Source organism: Hemitrygon akajei, chromosome 20 (assembly GCF_048418815.1).
Source record: "Hemitrygon akajei chromosome 20, sHemAka1.3, whole genome shotgun sequence".
Taxonomy (NCBI): Eukaryota; Metazoa; Chordata; class Chondrichthyes; order Myliobatiformes; family Dasyatidae; genus Hemitrygon; species Hemitrygon akajei.
Window position 1 is genome coordinate 11901101 of NC_133143.1, and position 20693 is coordinate 11921793.

The following is a 20693-nucleotide window of genomic DNA, read 5'->3' on the forward strand; positions in this document are numbered from 1 at the left end:
TAATGCAGTCCCTAAGGAGCTGCAGCTCGATGCACCTGGCACAGATGTGGCCATCCGGGAGGCTGGGGGTCTCCTAGACTTCCCACATTTGACACCGAGCACAGAACATCGGCCTCACACACATACTTCCTGTCTGTGTTCTACACAGTTAACCTAACTCACCTCAACCTGGTATCGCCGAAGCCCTGTTGAGCCAGAGCCTTCTTACTCTGTCTCCCTTTACTCCGTCGCCTGCTCCTAATGCGCCCGCTCTATACAGCTGTCTTCTTTTTAAACTCTTCTCGCTGTTCTCACTGGCTGACGTCCACACGCTTACGCATTCGTGCCCCAATCAAACCGCTGAAGAAATAACTTACGTCGTATTGTTTCTAATACCTCTCTCACAGATGGATGTACACTTAGGTAGCTGCAAAATACCTAAGGTAGAACTATTGTCCTAAACATTAAACCCCAATCTCCTACTTCTAGTTCTTCCTTGGAGGCCCCTCTAAATTTATCTCTGATCAAACACTTGGTCGAATGCACTAATATTTTCTTTTCTTGTTGGTAGACTCCACCTGCACCATCACCATATGAACTGTCTGGTAAGATGATCAATGAATGGAAGGCTGAAGTTCCACACCACCATGTTCAGACATAACCACTTTCCTACAGCCAGCAGGTCCTTGGATGGACTTGCACAACCCCAACACCACCTCATTAAGCACCTCTTCTCACTATCAAGATCTTTGCTTTCTTGTAAAATTTATATACAAGTTATGTATAATTTATGCTCTGTATATTTTATCTATGTGCCTGTTAAAAGCAAGTTTATCCTTGTATCTGAACTTGACATGTGCACATGAAAATAAACCTAACTTGACTACACTCACCAAATAATGAAAACATACTTGAATCCATAATCCATAAACTAACCTTACTGAGCTTTAAAATATATATAAAAAATGTAAAGCTTCTAAAATGATTGAATTTCCAATGTTCTAATGTTTTAGGAGTGACTTATATACCTGTTTACACCTGTAGGTGCTACATCTTGGAGGTGAGGAACAACCTCATCATGGATTTCAGCAACTGCAATGCGAAGTGAATAAACCCAGCCCTTCTCATCTTCTAAAGACAGCAAATGGTCTCTTTGGAGAAAGAAGTTTCAGCTTTCACCCAGTAAGGTGCAATCAGACATTGTTGAACTGGAAAAATAAATGTATTTAGTTCTTTTATTGGAAAGGAAATGGTGGTATGGAGGGGAGACTGAGTTTAATCTCTGACTTGATCTGCAGGAGTTCACTTTAGTAACTGATAAATGAGTAGCGCGCATTCTAGTTTAACACCTCATGCTTTTGAGAGGTTAGATCTGATAGCAGAGGGGAAGAAGCTGTTCCTAAAATGTTGAGTATCTTCGGCTCCTATATATCCTCCTTGATGGTAGCAATGAGAAGAGGGCATGTCCCAGGTGATGGGTGTCCTTAACGATGGATGTCGCCTTTTTGAGGCATGACCTTTTGAAGATGTTCTCGATGTTGGGGAGACGAGTCCCCATGATGGTTCTGGCTGAGTTGGCAACTTTCTGAAACTTTTTCCAACCCTGTGCAGTGGTACCTCCATGCCAGATGGTGATGCAACCAGTTAGAATGCTCTCCTCCGTACATTTATAGAAATTTGCGAGTCTTTGGTGATATACTAAGTCTTCTCAAACTCCTAATGAAATATAGCCACTGTTGTGCTTTCTTCGTAATTGCATCAAAATGTTGGGCCTAGAATAGATGTTCAGAGATGTTCACATCCAGGGACTTGAAAGTGTTCACTCACCTTTTCCACTGCTGATCCCTCGATGAGGACTCGTGTGTTCCCTCAATTTCCCCTTCTGGAAGTCCACAATCAATTCTTTGGTCTTACTGATATTGAACGCAAGGTTGTTTTTGCAACACCTCTCAACCAGCTGATCTATCTCACTCTTAGTGGGCCTCCTTATCACCATCTGAAATAACAGTTCTGGCATTGGCAAATTTATAGATGGCATTTGAGCTGTGCCTAGCCACACAGTTGTGGGTGTAAAGGGAGTTGAGTAGTGGGCTAAACATGTATCCTTGAGGTTGCCAGTGTTGATTGTTAGTGAGGAGGAGATGTTAGTTCTGATCAGCACTGAATGTGGTCTCCCGTTGAATAAATCAAGGATCAAGCTGCAGAATCAGGGACAGAGATTCAGATTTTGTAGCTCGTTGATTAGTACGATGGTGTTGAACTCTGAGCTGTAATCAATAAACAGCAGCCTGACGTAGGTATTGCTGTTGTCCAGGTGTTCCAAAGGCTGAGTGGAGAGCCAATGAGATCACATCTGCTGTAGACCTATTGTGGCTATAGGCAGATTTGGTATGTCACCAAAGACTGTTGCAAATTTCTACAAATGTATGGCGGAGAGCAGTCTGACTGATTAATCACAGCTTGGAACAATGCACAGGGTTAAAAGATGCTTCTAGACTTGGTCAGTTCTTTCATTGGCACAATCCTTCCTACCATCAACGACATCTTCAAGAGGTAGTACCTCATGAAGGCAACATGTATCATTGACCCTCACCACTGAGACGCATCCTCTTCACCTTTCAAGCCTGAAGACCAACACTCAATGTTTTAAGATAGCTCCTTCCCCCCTGCCATCAGATTTCTGAACAGTCCATGACCACTATTGTGTTATTTGTCCTTTATACTAATTATTGTCATTTATAGTCATTTTTTATGTCCGGCACTGTACTGCTGCCACAAAACCACAAATTTCTTGACATACACCAGTGATAATAAACTTGATTCTGTGTTTTGCAGTTCAGATCAGTAAGAACCCCTCATGTGAAATGCATTTTATTTTAGCTAAATAGAACCAGAAGTGTCCAGTCATGCATCCACAAATATAAATGCCTGTATTAATTTAATTTGGTTTCGGTTTAGTTACAAAAATCTAGCTAATAATGAAGACTGTTCTGAGATTTGTGTGCTTATCACACAACTTCCATCAAGTCATTTTTAAAGTTTTGATTAGTGACAAAGACCCAATAACAGGCTGGGTTTTTGATCCCACCAGCTTCTGGTAATTGATTTTAAATTATCCCTGGTTTACAAATTAAATTAAAACAATACAAATTTTCTGGTTTACATTGTAAAAATGCAGATTACATATTTTATTTGCATTGCTTTCTCTTAAAGAGATTAAATAATATGGAAGCTGTGGTTTTCAGCTTGATTGCTACCAATATACCAAGTAAATTGCTGGGTTTAGGCAGACTTTAGTTCCAACACTTCCCCCTCCCTCACCATGCACAGTTTGATCTCATACAGTGTGTCAGGGATTTCAATATGTAGGTAGATTGGGAAAATAATGTTGGTGCTGGATCCCAAATGAATTTGTAAAATGCTATGAGATGGCTTTTTAGAGCAGCTTGTAGTCAGTTCCACTAGGGAAAAGGCAATTCTACGTTGGGTGTTGTATAATGAATCAGATTTGATTGGTGAGCTTAAGGTAAAGGAACCTTTATGAGACAATGTCAGCCTGCAATTTCAGATGGAGAAGTCAAATAGGATGTATCAATATCAGAGTTCAGTAATGGTAACTACAGAGGCATGAGGCAAGAGTTGGCCAAGGTTGATTGGAGAGGACACTAGCAGGGATGATGATAGACCTGCAATGACTGGAGTTCCTGGGAGTAATTCAGTAGGTGCAGGATTGGTTTGTCCCAAAGAAGAAGCATTCTAAAGGAAAGATGAGGTAACCATTCCTGATAAGGGAAGTCAAAGACAGCATAGAAGCAAAAAGAGGGCATACAATATAGCAAATGTTAGTGGGAAGCTATTAAAAACCACCAGAAGACAACAAAAAAAGCAATGAGGGAAAAGATGAAAAATGAAGGTAAGCTAGCCAATGATATAAAAGACCATACCAAAAGCTTTTTCCAGATATACAAAAAGTAAAAGAGGGGCACTGGACCACTGGAAATGACACTGGAGAAGTAGTAATGGGGAATAAAGAAATGGTGGACAAAAGGAATAAGTATTTTGTGTAACTCTTCAGCATACCAGAAATTCAAGAGTGTCAGGGGGCTGAAATGAGTGTAGTTGCTATTAGTCGCTAAGGAAAAAGTTCTCGGGAAGCTGAAAGATCTGATAATAGGTAAGTCACTTGGATCAGATAGACGACACCCCAGTGTTCTGAAAAAGTAGCTGGAGAGATTGTGAAGGCATTATTAGTCATCTTTCTAGAATAATTAGATTCTGGAATGGTTATGGAGCCCTGGAAAATTCCAAATGTCACTCCACTCATTAAAAAGGGAGGGAGGCAAGAGGCAGAAGACTGACTTCCATGGTTTGCAAGATGTTAAGTGCATATTATTAAGGATGAGGTTTCAGGGTACTTGGAGGCACATAATAGGACAAAGTCAGAATGGTTTCTGTAAGGAAAATCTTGCCTGACAAATCTGTTGGAATTCTTTGAGGAAATAACGGGCAGGATAGACAAAGGAGAATCAGTGGATATTCTTTACTTGGATTTTCAGAAGGCGTTTGACAAGTTTCCACACAGTAGGCTGCTTAACTAGTAAAGAGCACATGGTGTTACAGGAACGATACTAGATAGGCAGAAGGCAGAGTGGGAATACTTTACCAGTCTTTACAGGTTATTAGTAGTGTTCTGCAGGAATCAGTGTTGTGCCTGCTACTTTTCATGTTATATATAAATGACCTCAGTGACAGAATTGATGGCTTTGTGACCAAGTTTGTGGGTGATACAGGACAGGTGAAGGGGCAGGAAGTATTGAGGAAGCAGGGAGTTTGCAGAACACTTGGACAGATTAGGCAAAGAAGTGGTAGATGGAATACAGTGCAGTAAAGTGTATGGCTATACACTTTGGTAGTAGGAATAAAGGCATAGACTATTTTTTAAAATGGGGAGCAAATTCTGAAATTGGAAGTGCAAAGGGGCTTGGGAGTGATAATGCAGGATTCCCTAAAGGTTAACTTGCAGGTGTAGTCAGTAGTAAGAAAGGAAAATGCACTGTTAGCATTCATTTTGAGAGGACTAGAATAAGGAGGTAAGCAAGGAGGTAAAGCTGAGCTTTATAAGGCATTGGCTAAACTACTCTTGGATTATCGTGAGCAGTTCCAAAACTTATCTAAGAAAGGAAGTGTTGGGATTGGTGAGGGTCCATCGAGGTTTACAAGAATGATCTTGGGAATGAAAGGGTTGACATATGGGGTACATTTGACTGCTCTGGGTCAGTGCTTGCTGTCGTTTGAAGAATGAGGAGGCATCTCATTGAAACCTACTGAATAGTGAAAGGCCTAGAAAAGTGGATGTGGAGAGGATGTTTCTAATTGTAGCTTAGTATAGGATCAGAAGGCTCAGACTCACAATAGAAGGAAGTCCCCTTAGAACAGAGATGAGGTGGAAGAGGGTGGTAAATCTGTAGAGTTCATTATATGCCAAGTCTTTGGGCATATTTGAAGAGAATGTGGATAGTTATGGATAGAAGAGGAGGTGGATAGATTGATTAGTTATGTCAAAAGTTATGAGGAGGGTTGAGAGGGAAAATAAGTTAGCCATAATCAAAATGTATCAATGGGCCGAATGTCCTAATTCTGCTCCCATGTCTTATGGGATTACACCACTATTTAATAAGCAGAACGCGTGTATTGTAATGGCAATGTCTAAGAATAGTTAATCAAATAGATTTAATTTAGTTTATTAATTGTTTAATAGATAGTGATCAAAACAAAATTCAGAACGAGTTGGATGCTTTTATACTTTTAATATTCATTGTATAGAAAAAATATACATTGAATCCACATAAAAATACATAAAATACATAAAACAATAGTAATGATTTTCAAATGCAGCCATCAGCTTTTCAGATTAGTGTCAACATGGTGTCAACATGCTTAACCGATTCACACGGTTTCTAACAACATATGAATCGTAAATACAAAATTGCCATTTAACCTGAACACTTAATGGTGACATTCTAAATCAAATTATCTTCCTGTCAAATCACCGTTAATTACCTCAGTAATTACAATACCTATTAGTCCATTTTGAAGTTTTTCATCTTAATTCTAAAATATTTGGTTCCTTACTCTGAGACTGTGATCACACATTTCAGTTTCCCTAGCTATGGAAAGCATCTTACATTCACCCCATCAAGCATTTCAGGATCTGATATTTCCAATATGGTACATTCTCATTCTTTTAAATACAAGAACTTTAATCATTCTCTCCACTAAGGCAATTCCAGGAATCAATCTAGTAAAATCTAGCAAATCTCCCAAGAGAAGTATTTTTCCTTTAATAACACTCTTAAAATTGTCCACGGTGTACTAGACCTTATGTAATTGCAGAAAAAAAACTTTCCGCATTTTGTTTTCTTTCTATAAATATCACTATACAGAATCATTTATGAACTGTGTAAAGAATATTCAGGCACCCTTCAATATCATAATTTCTTTTTAAAAAAATGTATTTCACATTTCCAGTTTCCCCACCTCTATTGTAATTACATTTCTCCATGTTGAATTCCATTTGCTAGCATCCTGAGTTTGTCAGCATTTGAACAGAAGGATCCCTTCATTGGGTCCCCTCTTCAATGTAACTGACCAAAATGAACACTATGATTTCAGTACATCAAGAAAATATCCCACTGCTTTGTGAGAGGTCAACTGTAAATGCATGTTTATATACTGTATTCATTGCAATTCCCCGTGCCCTAACCATATGTGATCATTTCTCATGCAGCAACTTATTAAACACTTTTGAAAGGAATACACTGCATCAATTTGATTCCCCTTACTTAGACTAGTTGTTACAACCTCAAAAAATTCTTCACAGATGAATTGATTATAATTTTCTTTTCATAAATCTGTACTGCCTCTATTCAAAGTGAAATGAGTAGAGCTCATTTATCCACTCAGTAAGATTAGCTGATGGGTTTCAATGCAGCCCTAATGCAAGTTAGACTATAAGATATAGGAGCAGAATTCGACCAATCAGCTTATCAAGTCTGCTCTGCCATTTCATCATGGCTGATCAATTTCCCTCTCAACCACATTCTCCATAACACAAAGTACTCTGCAGATGCTGGGGTCAAAGCAACACGTACAACACTCTGGAGGAACTCAGCAGGTCGGGCAGCATCCACAGAAATGAGCAGTCAACGTTTCGGGCCGAGACTCTTCATCAGAGACTGAAGAGGGAAGGGGCAGGGGCCCTATAAAGAAGGTGGGGGGAGGGTGGGAAGGTGGCTGGCAGGTGCCAGGTGAAAAACCATTAAGAGGAGAGATCACCTTCTTCCCATAACCTTTCATGCCCTGACGTATCAAGGATCTATCAACCTCCTCCACCTTAAATACTCCGATAACCTGGCCTCCACGATTGCCTGTGGCAACAAATTTCACAGATTCACCTCCCTCTGGCTAAAGAAATTAATGCTCACCTCCATTCCAAATGGACATCCCTCTATTCTGAGGTTGTGCCCTCTGGTCCTAGATCTCCCCACTACAGGAAACATACTCTCTACATCTGTTCCATCTTAGCCTTTCAAGATTTGATAAGATTTCAATGAGGTTCCCCTCATCCTTCTAAATTCCAGGCCCAGAGCCAGCAGGTAGTCCCTTCCTCACACAGAATATGCATTTCTGTGTGTTGTTTCTTTTGCAATACCTTGTCCTCTCATTGTTCTTCTTGTGTTGGTTTCATAGGGATATATCGAATCCATATCTAGATTCCACGAGGCAGAGCTTACTGCTGTCGATTTTGCAGAAGGAGCAGAGGAGGCCAGAATCCAAATCAACTCATGGGTGGAGGAACAGACTGAAGGTAAAATGTCAAGTGACAGAATAAAACTTTGGCAACAGCCTCTTAGAAATCTTCCTCTAGCAATGGATCAAAATATTTTCAACCATTTCTGAAAGTCAATGTTTCTGGTTGAGCTCCTTCATTAGAACTGGAAAGAGGGGAGATAGATAAGGTGGGGGAAGGGGAATGACAGGAACATGAGGGAGGGGGAGACTGGGAATGATATAAGAAGCTGGGAGGTGATTTGTGGGAATGACAAAGATGGAATCTGATCAGAGAGGTCATGGAATAAAGGAAGGAATAAGGAGAGCATACCACTGGTAGCAATGTGTTGGTGATGGGCAGATCGCGAAGGCAGAGGAGTAGAAAGAGATGGAGTGAAGAGGGGTATTGAAGAATAGCCCTCAACTTGGCAGTGGAGTTATCGAGGCACTGTCATGACGGTGTTTCCGTAGCAAGCTATTCTTGTTTTTACGAGGACGAGTTGCTAGCTCGATGCTCAACCCGACTTGGATTCGAACTCGGGAACCTTCGCTCTGGAGTCTGACGCTGATATTATTGCACCACCAAGCAGGATGAGGGGTACTGGGATATGGGGGAAAAGGGACAGAGGGAAGTGATAACCATAAGTTAGCCCATAACCCATTTCATGTTTTTGTTGCTGAATTTATGTGAGATTTCACAAAATTAGTTATTCCTCTCCATGCCTTTTGGCACATCAGGCGGCAACCTTGCTGTTTCTTTAGCATTTTGTTTTTCGTGAGGCTGAGTAGCTAGCTCGATGCTCAATCAGTGTGCAAGCAGCCAGCCGGATTCAAACCCAAGACCATTCTTGAAATCTGGTGCTGATGCCACTACACCAAAATAAGGCTGAGAATTCAGTTGTTGCTGATTTTATGAAAGGTTCAGAGAGCTAGGTAATGCTAGAGATCTAGAAGATTATAAGGCTAACAGGAAGGAGCTTAAAAAGGAAATTAAAAGAGCCAGAAGGAGCCATGAGAAGGTCTTGGCGGGCAGGATTAAGGAAAACTCCAAGGCATTCTGCAAGTATGTGAAGAGCAAGAGGGTAAGATGTGAGAGAATAGGACCTATCAAGTGTGACAGTGGGAAAGTATGTATGGAATCGGAGGAATTAATGAATACTTTACTTCAGTATTCACTATGGAAAAGGATCTTGGTGATTGTAGTGAGCAGTTGCAGCAGACTGAAAAGCTTGAGCATGTAGATATTAAGAAAGAGGATGTGCTGGAGCTTTTGGGAAGCATCAAGTTGGATAAGTCACCAGGACCAATGAGATGTACCACAGGCTACTGTGGGAGGCGAGGGAGGAGATTGCTGAGCCTCTGGCGATGATCTTTGCATCATCAATGGGGACAGGAGAGTTTCTGGAGGATTGGAGGGTTGCGGATGTTGTTCCGTTATTCAAGGAAGGGAGTAGAGATAGCCCAGGAAATTATAGACCAGTGAGTCTTACCTCAGTGGTTGGTAAGTTGATGGAGAAGATCCTGAGAGGCAGGACTTACGAACATTTGGGAGAGGTATAATATGATTAGGAAAAGTCAGCATGGCTTTGTCAAGGGCAGATTGTGCCTTACGAGCCTGATTGAATTTTTTGAGGATGTTGCCTGGATTGGGGAGCATACCTTATGAAAACAGGTTGAGTGAACTCGGCCTTTTCTCCTTGGAGCGACGGAGGATGAGTGGTGACCTGATAGAGGTGTATAAGATGATGAGAGGCATTGATCAAGTGGGTAGTCAGAGGCTTTTTCCCAGGGCCGAAATGGTTGCCACAAGCTGACACAGGTTTAAGGTGCAAACACGAGGAAATCTGCAGATGCTGGAAATTCAAACACACACAAAATGCTGGTGGAACACAGCAGGCCAGGCAGCATCTATAAGGAGAAGCACTGTCAACGTTTCGGGCCGAGACCCTTCGTCAGGATTAACTGAAAGGGAAGATAGTAAGAGATTTGAAAGTAGTGGGGGGGGGGAGGGGGAAATGCGAAATGATAGGAGAAGACTGGAGGGGTTGGGATGAAGCTAAGAGCTGGAAAGATGATTGGCAAAAGTGATACAGAGCTGGAGAAGGGAAAGGATCATGGGACGGGAGGCCTCGTGAGAAAGGGGGAGGGGAAGCAGCAGAGGGAGATGGCGAACAGGCAAACAACTAAATATGTCAGGGATGGAATAAGAAGGGGAGGAGGGGCATTAATGGAAGTTAGAGAAGTCAATGTTCAATGTACAGAGCAGATATCAGGGCTAAGTTTTTTTACTCAGAGAGTGGTGAGTGCATGGAATGGGCTGCTGGCAACGGTGGTGGAGGCGGATACGATAGGGTCTTTTAAGAGACTTTTGGATAGGTACATGGAGCTTAGAAAAATAGAGAGCTATGGGTAAACCCTAGTAATTTCTAAGGTAGGGACATGTTTGGCACAACTTTGTGGGCCGAAGGGCCTGTATTGGATTGTATGTTTTCTATGTTTCTATGATTTCGCTGAAGAACCTTCTACTAGGATTAGGAATTAGTGTGACTGAACTTGGGGTCTGGTTGGAACACTATCAGGGTGCTGGGATGGAATTCTTTAAGAATGATCGTAATTTGGGTGATCGGATTAGAGGATATCAAATTTTAATTGGTGGGTTCTTTTTAACTACATACCCTGTTAATAGCAGTCCCATTTCAAGTCAGCCCAGGATGAGTAATGCTTGATGACCAACAAAATAGGTCATGCCTCACTGTCAAAAGGTACTAGGATCAGGACACATAACAGAATATTAGACCTATACACCTTCACACTGTAGTTGGGTGGTACTCAAGGAAGCAAGATTTGTCAGTGGCGTGGATCCTGGATTTCACACTAGACAGGATAATACTGCTGTAGTGGCAGATATTTCCATCAATTTAGATTAAATTAATGGCACAGATTGATACCAAACATGCACACCTGGAAGTGGCTTAAGTATTGTATTTATATTGTCCTAATTTATGCAATAAAGCTTGTTTTAAATCCTTTTCCTTCATCACACCAGATGATGCAATTTTACATTACAACTAGTTGAAGCCTGGTTTTTGATCCTCAATGGTTGGCACTCCACTTTGGTTTAATTCAATGATCTACTGGCACATAATCTACTGGATGTGGCTGTAGACGAGCTACTTTTAAAAACTCAGAAAAGATAGCGACATGTGTGTCCAATACAGAAAGAGCTTTTAATAAATCCAGACAGGAAATCAGAAGATATTAAAAAATGGTTACTTGCTGCCTGAGCTGAAATTCAGATGCGATGGGAAGAGAAGAGGTAAGACATGAGAAGGCTCTTCAGGAACACAAACACGATCTTAGTCATGTTGGGCCAACAACTGTGTTTTGTGCCATAAAGTAGAACTCTAATAACCCATTAAATCCTTATGGTTCGGCTCCCAACCCATTAACAGCTTGCTAACCGCCAGGGCCCTGGTCCTCCACCTGAGGGAACCCATACTCCTTCTTTCCTTTTACCTTACCAGGATCACTGAGAAATTTATCATGTTGCACAACATCTGCAAAAAGTGAATCAAATTTTAATTGGTGGGTTCTTTTTAACTACATACCCTGTTAATAGCAGTCCCATTTCAAGTCAGCCCAGGATGAGTAATGCTTGATGACCAACAAAATAGGTCATTGTGTTGGGGCAATGATATGAATAACATGTAATTGTCTAGGAAATTTGCTAATGCGTTAAAGTTCCAAGCATGCAAAATTATGGGAATTTTATTGTAGCCATGATTGAATGGCAGAGCAGATTTGATGGGCTGAATGACCTACTTCTGCTCCTATATCTTATGGTCTTATAATTTGTTACAGTACATTGATAATACTTTGTAAAAACAGTTCTGAAAATAATAAATTTGTGATTTAAGGCAAGATCCAGAACTTGTTAGTTCAAGGTGCCGTTGATTCACAATCAAAGCTTGTCCTTGTGAATGCTGTCTACTTCAAAGGGGTGTGGGAGAAGAAGTTTAATGAAGAAGATACCAAGTACCGGCCCTTCAGGTTCAGTGAGGTAACTGCATCTGTTAGGAAAATATTCTGTCAAAGCTTTAACATTGTTATAGGTAATTTATTAACAAATATTTTTGGCCAGACTGAATCTAAGTCCGTGAAAATGATGTACCAAAAAGGAACATTCAAGACATCATTTATTGAGGAGCTTGCAGCTGACATCCTAGAGCTCCCGTACGTTCAGAATGAGCTGAGTATGTTAATCCTGCTACCTGAGGAAATTGGTGGACTCGAGGAGGTAAGTTAGTAGTTGTGTTATCAAAGCAAAGTTAAAATAGCTAAAAAAAAAAGCAAATGTACTAGATATTCATATTGCTTTTACATCCGATTTATGAAGAATTATAGAAGTTTTTGTATAAAGAAAGCAGATATGATTCCTACATTAAACTGTCCAAGACTGAACCGATACAGCAATGTGTAATCTTTCAGCAGTTGCCGTGCATTGTTAACTGAAAAGTTTAGACTGAAAATTCTGTCACATAATGCTTCAGGATCAGTAAAACAAATGGCATGTTGTCAGGTTCCATTTGATGGATCATGCTTGTTTCTCGAAAAAAATTGAGATATCCTTTATGATATGACTTCTTTCTATTTTAGCTTGAGAAAAAGCTGACAAGTGATAAACTACTGGAATGGACCAGCCCAGAAAACCTGGAACCATCCAAAATGTCAATATATCTTCCCAAATTTAAGTTGGAAGCAAAATACGATCTGGAATCGACACTTAAAAGGTTGGGAATATCAGCAGCTTTTGACAGTGAAAGTGCAGATTTCTCGGGTATGACAGCAGCAGGTGGCCTGTCTTTATCCAAAATAGTTCACAATTGCTTCGTGGAAGTAAATGAAGCAGGAACTGAAGGAGCAGCCAGCTCACAGGTCACCATGATGTTTCGGAGCTTGCACTTTGAAGATGAATTCATAGCTGACCATCCATTCCTGTTTTTCATAAGGCACAACAAAACTCGAAGCATCTTATTCTTTGGACGATTCTCTTCCCCTTAAACAGATATTTTACTTGTGTTGTAATTCGCTTCTATTATTTGTCTGCCTGATATACACTTAACAAAACTTGCATTCATACAGGATTAGAGTAAAACATTTCATAATGAACCTATTTACCGTAGATTCCGGATTTTAAGCCGCTACTTTTTTCCCACATTTTGAACAGCTTTGAACTCTGCGGCCTTTAATACGGAGCGGCTAATGCATAGTTTTTTTTCATGCCGCCAAAAACATTTTGCCTCGTAACAGTAGACCAATAAAATTGATGAGTAGTTCACAGAGGTCCAATGAAATTGTACGATAAATCAAGCGCACTTTCACAATTAAATTATTGTAAATCAGTCATTTGTACTCACCCTCATCAACATGGAAAACACTCGAAGAAAAGCATTGTGCTGCCTTTATGGCAGTTATTTAGTTTATAATATTTTCGCTTAGTAATTCATTTTCTAGTTAAAGTTAGAAGAGTTTTAACTATATTTGTTTTCTGTACTACATCGCGGGATGCTATGACGTCACACCCGGTTTCGCCGCGTCTTGTGGGAAAATGCCGGTTTGCGATAAACGGGAAGGTGGGGGGCGAGCGGCGGAGCCAAAACGCTGCTTTTAAGTTAAAGGCGATCAATAACTTTTCCTGGTAGGCTGCAGTATATATATTTTTTACCAGTCGTTAGGAGATATTGGAATGTTGTTCAGTAAAAAAGTATACGCAACGTATATTTAAAAGTAGCCGCGTTACAGGCACGGTTCGAAAAAAAGCATTTGCAATATGTATTTGTTTATGTTACCATATGGATTTAATTAAAAGTTAAAAAATCCTCACGTGTAATATCTTTCTGTGTAAATATCTCATATTACAACGTGGGACACCTGCGGCCGAAAATCCGGTGGGGCCTGTACAAGTAAAAAATTGATTTTCTTTCTAAAATTAGAGCCAGCGGCTTTTAATCAGGTGCGCTCTGTAGTCCGGAATCTACGGTACTTGTGCAGATACTGATAACAGAAGTACAGTGCAGTTGAATTTCACATAATCTGAGTTACCTTGTATTCATTATTATTTGATACAGATTAAATTTAACATTTACACAAGTAAATTGTTGTACAACTTCACTGGGTGGGTGCTTTGAAAGCATTCACTATATAGTCCCCATGCACTGTCCTGTCCACAAGATCATAAGATCTAGGAACAGAATTAGGCCATTTGGTCCATTGAGTCTGGTCTGCCATTCCATCATGGCTGATCTATCTCCTGCTTTCTCCCCGTGTCCCTTCATGCCCTGGCTAATCAAAAATCTATCAACCTCTGCCTTAGATATACCCAATCCACAGTCACCTGTGGCAAAGAATTCCACAGACTCACCACTCTCTGGCTAAAGAAATTGCTTCTCATCTCTGTTCTAAATGGACGTCCCTCTATTTTGAGGCTGTGCCCTCTGGTTTTAGACTCTCCACCATTAGAAACATCCTCCTGACATCCACTCTATCAAGGTCTCCCATTTGATAGGTTTCAATGAACTCCAGTGAGCAAAGGCCCACAGCCTACACGCTTTTTAGCTGATCAATTGATTCACAGTGTCAAATGTATGTTTAACTGCATTGCAAATTAAACAGCATTTCTGAAAAAATGTGACTCAGTGTGCTATGAACTCACCTATCTCAAACTGCGGAAAGCCAAAGCAACACGTAGGCAACAAGGCTAAGGCAAGAGGCAGGAGTTTCATTATGTCAGAGTAGAATATTGAAATCGTGGTGGTCAGGTAAGTGATGGAATTAGAATCGGATAGAAATGACTTTGCTTTGTGCCTATTTTTCTGAATAGGCATTGGCCCCACTGCTTGATACACTGTTTACATAAGCATCTAAAGAATGTGGCAGGAGTGTGGATATGCATATGAAGGACCTCTTTATAAAATTAATCACTGAAAACTGGGAGGCAGTCTTCATAGTTTACAGACAGACATGTTTCCTTAGGGGGAAAAAATGCTCTCTCTGAAATGAAGAGTAGCTGAGTGTTACCCTTGATCCCATTCCAGAGATGTAACCCACCCTGATCTTAGCTGAGATTTGATGCAAGTGAAGCAGGCACCTCAAAATACAGTCCTATGAAACAGATTGATGGCGTAAAACCTATATTGCTCATTGAAGCTGGGGTTTCACCATTCTCAACAACTCCACAAGCCTAATCGACAAAGCAGTCCCCAGACTTCGTCAAGTTGTACGAGATTATTTCATTTTGTTTATAAGAACAAAAATACATGGAAATGCAGTCTTGTGTGTCAGGTTTTGCTGGAATGTTTCATAAGATTTGTAGGTCATATCTCAGACTGCTACATAAAGTCCACCTGCTCACCATTTCTTCATTTTGTACCAATGGTTCGCAAGTATGCAAATGTTTATTTCCTGTTCCGAATCATTAAAAAGGTTTACATTGTTATGACCCCAGCCCCCTCCTTTGTGAGAATCGCAAGAGAGAGAGAGAAGCCTTATGGTTTGGAATGTGGGCTGGCCTCTCAGCCAGACAAAAGCCATGGACATAGCCATTGTCTTGGGAGACACCTTTGTGGAATAAGGGACTGGACTACGTGCAAACCCTCAGGGCAACGTGGGCTGGGTGATGGGGGAAAGATTGCCTCACCCCCACCCTGATTGACATCTACAACCCTGCCAGTCCAGATAAAAGGTGGGCTGCCAAGGCGGGGCCTCAGACGCACCAAGGAGACACACGAAGAAGACACGTTAGCGCTTCCCGTCGGAGCAGGAAGCCATTTTGAGGGAAGCCATGTGCGTTAGATTCCCGATCGGGAGTCTGTGGCTGAAACCAAAGGAAAACCGTTTTAACTAACAACCGGGATTTTCTTCGTAAAGACGACGGGCAAGTGTTCCTTCTTTCTCACCACTCTCTCTCTCCAACACGTGAAATGCCAGCGGTTCCCAAACGGAAAAGCCTGCAGATTTATGAGTGACTTTTATATTCCATTGGACTCAGTATTCCCCTAGACAACGATAGAGCTTATTTCTGATTGATTATTACTATACCTGTGCTTTAGATTGAGTTTTGACGATGTATATGATCTGAATGTTTTGTATTAACCATACGTTTGTGCCCCTTTATAAATAAAAACGTTTGAAAATAGTACCATCAGACTTCAGCGGACCTCTCTATCTTTGCTGGTAAGTCACCCGGTTACTGGGAACGTAACAACATACAGGAGCAGCAAGGGAATCTCAGTTCGTGAGATAATGGAGCTGCTCATGTACAGGATTCTGCGTGTAACCTTACCTTAAAATAGGATAAAACTCAGGAACAGTTTTGAAGTCTGAGAGTGAGGTCTGACCTATCGCAGCCATGAAGGGCTTGAACTAGTTTCTGGACAGTGGCGCCCTTTGATCCTTCTTTCATTTGCCACTTGTGTAGCATTTTATAAACTTTTTCTTTCAGTCCGTCTCTTTCATAGTCATGGTCAATTTCGTCAATTTCTGATTCTCTGAACCCAAGCTTACGAGCACAGTGTTTCCAATCTTTCCCAAGTTCTCCTCGCAAGAGGTCCAGGTGAGCTTCTTCAACCGGTTTATTGGCTGAATGGGGAGGAAAAAGAAGTCAGTGCCACATTCTTCAATGGTGTTAAGTACGTGAAGAAAATCTAACATCTACGCTGCGGAAGGGCAGGTGGAAATCCAGCAGCCGGAGTTTACTCCTGACTGCCATTGCTGTCTCTGTGAAGTTTGCACATTTTCCCTTGGACCTTGTGGGCTTTCTCCGCTGGTTTCTTTTTATGAGCCCAGGCTCTGAATCACTTTTAATATGTAGGTGAGTGGCAGAATTAGTGTGGTGGAGATGGGGGAGAGGTTGACTGGAATTTGGAGAAAATAGAATAGGATTAGAGTAAAGTGGTACCTGGTGGTCAGCACTGATTCGGTGGGTAGAGGGTGCTCACCCCATGTTGTAAAACTGCATGACTCATGTGCCAGTCAATGGCCATGACACAGACCCTGCAGCAACCTAACCATTTTTGTATTCCCCACTAACAACATCCAAGTGATCACCACTAACTAAAAACTGAACTTGATATCGTGGTCAAAGGGAGAGTATCCACTATTATGAACTGCGAGTATAACTGGTAATCTTTCATTGCTGCTTAGTCAGATTTCTGGAACTTCCTGCCCAACATTATCATCGTCACTAAATAAATGCAACAGCTTATAACGACTATTCAAGGTACAAAAAGTTAGTGATAAAATGGTCCATATTCTGTAAGCATCTTTTAAAAGTAATGAAAATCTTTTATGTTGTATCTTGCCACTGTCTATAAGGAGTTTGTACATTCTCCCAGTGGTTTTCTTCCAAGTGCAGCGGTTTTTCCCCACAGTGTAAAGATGTACTGATCAGTAGGTTAATTGGTCATTGTAAACTGTCTTGTGACTAGGCTAGGCTTAAATCAGGGGATGCTGGCGGTATGGCTTGAAGGGGGAAGGGACTGTTCGACACTGTATCACAATAAATAATTAAATAAAAACAAACTAAATACTACAACAAAATATTTATGCTGGAAGTATGTTATTTGAACATGATAATTTTAACATGGATTAACAAATGGCATTAAATCCAAATAAACGTGAGGTACCGCAACATGGGAGATCAGACTAGGGTAGGACTTATGCTGTGAATGGTAGGGCCCTGGGGAGTATTATGGAACAGACTGAGCTAGTTTGCACAGTTTACTGAAAACAACATCACAGTTAGATAGTGTAAAAAGGCGTTTGGCATGCTAGCTGGCCTTCATCAGACTGGGCACAGAGTATAGGATGCAGCAGTTATACGGGTTATTGGTGAGGGTGCACTCGGGAGTATGGTGTACAGTTTTGGTCACCTTGTTATGAGAAAAATGTTATTAAACTCAAAAGAGTGAAGAGAAGATTTACCAGCATGTTGCATGGAGTTTTGAGGCCTGAGTTAAAAGCAGAGGCTGATTTATTCCCTGGAGCATAGGAGATTGGAAGGGTAACCTGGTAGAAGTATGTAAGATCATGAGGGACACAGACAGGGTTGCAAGCACATAGTCTTCTTCCCATGGTGGGGGAGCTAAAAACAAGAGGGTATTAGGTTTAAGATTTAGGAACACAAGACCATAACACATAGGAGCAGAATTATGCCACTCCGCCCATCGAGTCTCCTCCACCATTCCATCATGGCTGATTTATTATCCCTCTCAAACTCATTCTCCTACCTTCTCTCCATAACTTTTGATGCATTATCCAAGAACCAATCAACCTCTGCCTTAAATATATTCAATGACAATCTCCACAGCCATCCGTGGCAATAAATTCCACAGATTTACCACCCTCTGGTCCTAGACTCACCCACAATAGGAAACATCCTGTCCACATCCATTTTAGCTTCTTTAATACTCGATAGGTTTCAATGAGATCCCTTGCCTCATTCTTCTAAACTCAAAAACAGGTCCAGAGCTATCAAACACTCCTCATGCACTAACCCTTTCATTACCGTGATCATTCTTGTGAACCTCTTCTGAATCTTCTCCAATGTCAGCACATCTTTTTTTGGATAAGAGGCCCAAAGATGCTCACAATACTCCAAGTGCAGTCTGACCAATGCCTTACAAAGCCTCAGCATTACATCCTTTCTTTTATATTCTAATCTTCTTGAAATAAATGCTAACATTGCATTTGCCTTCCTTACCACTGACTCAACCTGCAAGTTGAGGTCCAGGTTGACTTATTTACTTCCAGACCTTTCAGCTTTCCAAGAACTTCTTCTTAGTAATAGTAACTACACTCACTTCTGCTCTCTGGCACTCTTGAATTTCTAGCATATTGCTGGTGTCTTCCAGTGAAGACTGACACGAAGTACTTACTAGATTCTCCTGCCATTCCCTTGTCCTCCATTACTACCTCTCCAGTATCATTTTCCAGCAATCCAATATCCACTCCTGCCTCTCTTTTACACTTTGTATACGTGAAAAAAACCTTTGGTATCCTCTTTGATATTTTTGGTAAGCTTACCTTCAATATTCCATTTTTTCTTTCCTTACAGTTTTTCTAGTTGCTTTCTGCTGGTTTTTAAAAGTCTCCCAAAATTCTAACTTCACACTGTTTTTTTCTATGTTATATGCCCTCTCTTTTGCTTTTATGCTGTGTTTGACTATCCTTGTCATCCATATTTGCCTCATCCTTTCTTTAGAATACTTCTTCATCTTTTGGATGTATCTATCTTCCAAATTGCCCCCCAGAAACTCCAGCCATTGCTGTTCTGCCATAATCTCTACTGGTGTCCCCTTTCAATCAACGCTGGCAGCTCCTCGATCATGCCTCTGTAATTCCCTTTATTCCACTGTAATACTGAGACATCTGACTTCATCTTCTCCCTCTCAAACTACAGGGTGAATTCTTTCATGTTATGATCACTGCCTCCCAAAGGTTCCTTTACATTAAGCCCCCTAATCAAATCTGGTTCATTCCACAACATCCAATCCAGAATTACCTTTCCCCTAGTGGGGGCTCAACCACGAAAATGGACATTGGGACAGATTCTTCACACAAAGTGTGGCATGTATTTGGACAGAGCTGCCAGAAATAGTGGCTGAGACAGGCACATTAGCAATATTAAAATACATCTAGATAATTACATGGATAGGAGAGGTTTAAATTGTTATGGGCCAAACATGGACTGATGAGACTAGTTTGCTGGGCAACATAAATGGCATGGATTAATTGAGCCAAAGAATTTGTTTTCATCCTGCATGATTCTATTGCAGATTATTATTGAACAAGCATGACTGGCTTGTTTAAATATTCATTATATGAGTGGAGTTTAAGAAGCTCACATGATGCACAATTGTTTAAATAGTTCCTTAATGCTTGAGAGGCGGATTGAAAGCAACTCACATAATTGAAGTGGCAAATATAAAAATACCCAGGAACGCAGCAGCTTGAAATTACAGTCAGAAGAAAGGTCTTTCAAGCTTGGGCAGCTTACTCGGCCTCTGGTTATGCTCAGGCGTATGATGCATTACATTCACACAATCAGTGGTCAGACTGTGCAACATTGCCACACTGTCATACAGAATCTTAGTCTTTGATCTTCTCCCCCATAAAGCAAAGAGATCCTTCGCTTGCCTCAGTAAACTCCTTCTTGCTAAATACAGTTCTTAACAATGTCTGCATTTATGCTGGACATTTTCATAATAAATTAATTTGGAAGTGTATTGACTGACAGCGTTACTGCCATCTGAGTTGACGGTGAGCATGCACCAGTCTGCTAATCAGTTGTCTATTGAGCAACTTGTGATGATCACGGTTTGTACTTTGAAAATAGATTTTAAACGAGTATTTAAAAAAATAGAAAAGTCAATAGTAATTCCCACAGGGAATTTTTCCAATTTGCTGCTTGGGATTTCCTCTGAATATTTCCAAGGCATAAACTACCTAGCAAGCTTCTCAGAGCACAACAGAGGTACCAGCAGTCAACTTCAAAACCCACTGGTGGGAAAAATAAATCAAAGAAGCCAAACACCTTCAGCTATACCTGCAGCTGGTTTCAAACACATCCTTTACATTCCACTCTGTGCTCAATCATGGTACAAAATTAACACAAAAACAGAAGAAGTGACTCAGGAATTTTCTCAAAGCCAGTTTGAAAAACTGTGATATTTTCATTAACGTGCAGGAAGCCTGATCTCTTGCTGCTCAAAAAAGAGGCTGGATATCCAGAAGATACAGAGAGCTCCAGGTTCCTTTGTGGGGAGCACATGCAAGTCTAGCAAATGACAGGCAGGGTTCATCTCCTCACATAAGACCAACATTCA

General features: G+C 40.9%; 2 protein-coding genes across 8 annotated transcripts in view; one reads left to right on the forward strand and one right to left on the reverse strand.

The window, feature by feature from the left end:
- LOC140742222 (leukocyte elastase inhibitor-like) overlaps positions 1–13688 on the forward strand; it is a 47746-nt gene extending 34058 nt beyond the window's left edge. For all 4 annotated transcript variants that reach the window (XM_073023856.1, XM_073023855.1, XM_073073055.1 and 1 more), the window contains exons 4-8: positions 1024–1161; positions 7729–7846; positions 11727–11869; positions 11951–12106; positions 12466–13688. In XM_073023856.1, coding sequence (XP_072879957.1) covers positions 1024–1161; positions 7729–7846; positions 11727–11869; positions 11951–12106; positions 12466–12870 — 960 coding nt within the window. In that variant the 3' untranslated portion in view covers positions 12871–13688. The remainder of the gene's footprint in view (positions 1–1023; positions 1162–7728; positions 7847–11726; positions 11870–11950; positions 12107–12465) is intronic.
- ripk1l (receptor (TNFRSF)-interacting serine-threonine kinase 1, like) overlaps positions 12739–20693 on the reverse strand; it is a 97650-nt gene continuing 89695 nt past the window's right edge. For all 4 annotated transcript variants that reach the window (XM_073073052.1, XM_073073050.1, XM_073073053.1 and 1 more), the window contains 2 exons: positions 16151–16446; positions 12739–12865 (listed from right to left, as the gene is read on the reverse strand). In XM_073073052.1, coding sequence (XP_072929153.1) covers positions 16169–16446 — 278 coding nt within the window. In that variant the 3' untranslated portion in view covers positions 12739–12865; positions 16151–16168. The remainder of the gene's footprint in view (positions 12866–16150; positions 16447–20693) is intronic.